At 41.4% G+C, this 1,089-nt stretch overlaps 1 protein-coding gene across 1 annotated transcript in view; it reads left to right on the forward strand.

Annotated features, from left to right (window-relative positions):
• MTUS1 (microtubule associated tumor suppressor 1) overlaps positions 1-1,089 on the forward strand; it is a 90,195-nt gene that overhangs the window by 77,468 nt on the left and 11,638 nt on the right. The window contains exon 7 of the mRNA XM_008572383.1: positions 447-513. Within this exon, the coding sequence (XP_008570605.1) occupies positions 447-513 (67 nt within the window). The remainder of the gene's footprint in view (positions 1-446; positions 514-1,089) is intronic.

Below are 1,089 nucleotides of genomic sequence, written 5' to 3' on the forward strand. Positions count from 1 at the left end.
TAATAAAACTTTTTTATTTGCAAATATAGGACAAACTGCATATAAGTGCCTATGTTTAGAACATTAAATATTTATCTTAAACTGAGTAGGCCTTTATTGCCCTTGGAGGAAGAGAAAGCATTACATCTTAAGTACAGTATGCATTAGCTGAAAGGTTCTGGGTATCAGCAAGGAAGCATTGGCTCAAAGTAAATATTTTTAAATGGGCCGTTTAGTGCCTCAAATGAAAGTTTCACTAGGACCTGAGAAAATACAGATTTTGAAGCACATGTTTCCTTAACAACTAAGGGACATCTGTGTTTTTTAACAACACAAACTGTTGGCCTAAATGATTCATATCTTGGCTTCTCAGTTCTGGGTCTCGTTTTCCTAGTGATAACAAATGTGTACCTTACTGAAAGGGGCTCTCTTGAAAACATGAGTAACTCGATGTGTGTTTTCTGCAGCGGGAGGAAGCACTGAAACAACACAAAACCCTGTCTCAAGAACTTGTTAACCTCCGGGGAGAGCTGGGTAAGAGTTTTTTGTTGTTGTCATTCAATTGTACGGGAAAAGGGGAAATTGGAAAATTTGCTTTTCCTATCTGCGTTGTGCTGGAGTTGCATGCTGGCAGTGGTTAGCTCTCCCACTCTGGTATCTGTGCAAACACTTACTATCGACATTTCTTTTGAATCTTGGCAGCTTGACCTCCAGTTCACAGAATTCCTGGCATTGATCTGAGTAAGCCTAGCAGAGTGTCTGATGAGTGAAACATTTCTCTTGCTCAAGAGAGGGACAGAATGATTTTTGTAATTGCATGAATTCCTGTTAGATAATTTCATCATGTTTCTTTCTGAACCACTTCTCATATTAAAGGGTGAGAAAATACCCTCTCTGATGACGATAATTGCATTACACTTCCTCAGGATGGTTCGTGAGTAGGGAGTTTAAAGGTAGAAGGAAACTGCCTGCTAGGACAGCCTGTCTGCAAAAGGCGTGTTCTGTGCTGATCACACAATTTGGATGGAGCAGATGGGGAATAATCTCCCAGCACCACAGGAGACACGTGTCTCTAGCACTCACCCCCCGGAGCTGCTGTGCGCAGGCTGA

The sequence above is a fragment of the Galeopterus variegatus genome, unplaced genomic scaffold (assembly GCF_000696425.1).
Source record: "Galeopterus variegatus unplaced genomic scaffold, G_variegatus-3.0.2 Scaffold778, whole genome shotgun sequence".
In the NCBI taxonomy this organism is placed as follows: Eukaryota; Metazoa; Chordata; class Mammalia; order Dermoptera; family Cynocephalidae; genus Galeopterus; species Galeopterus variegatus.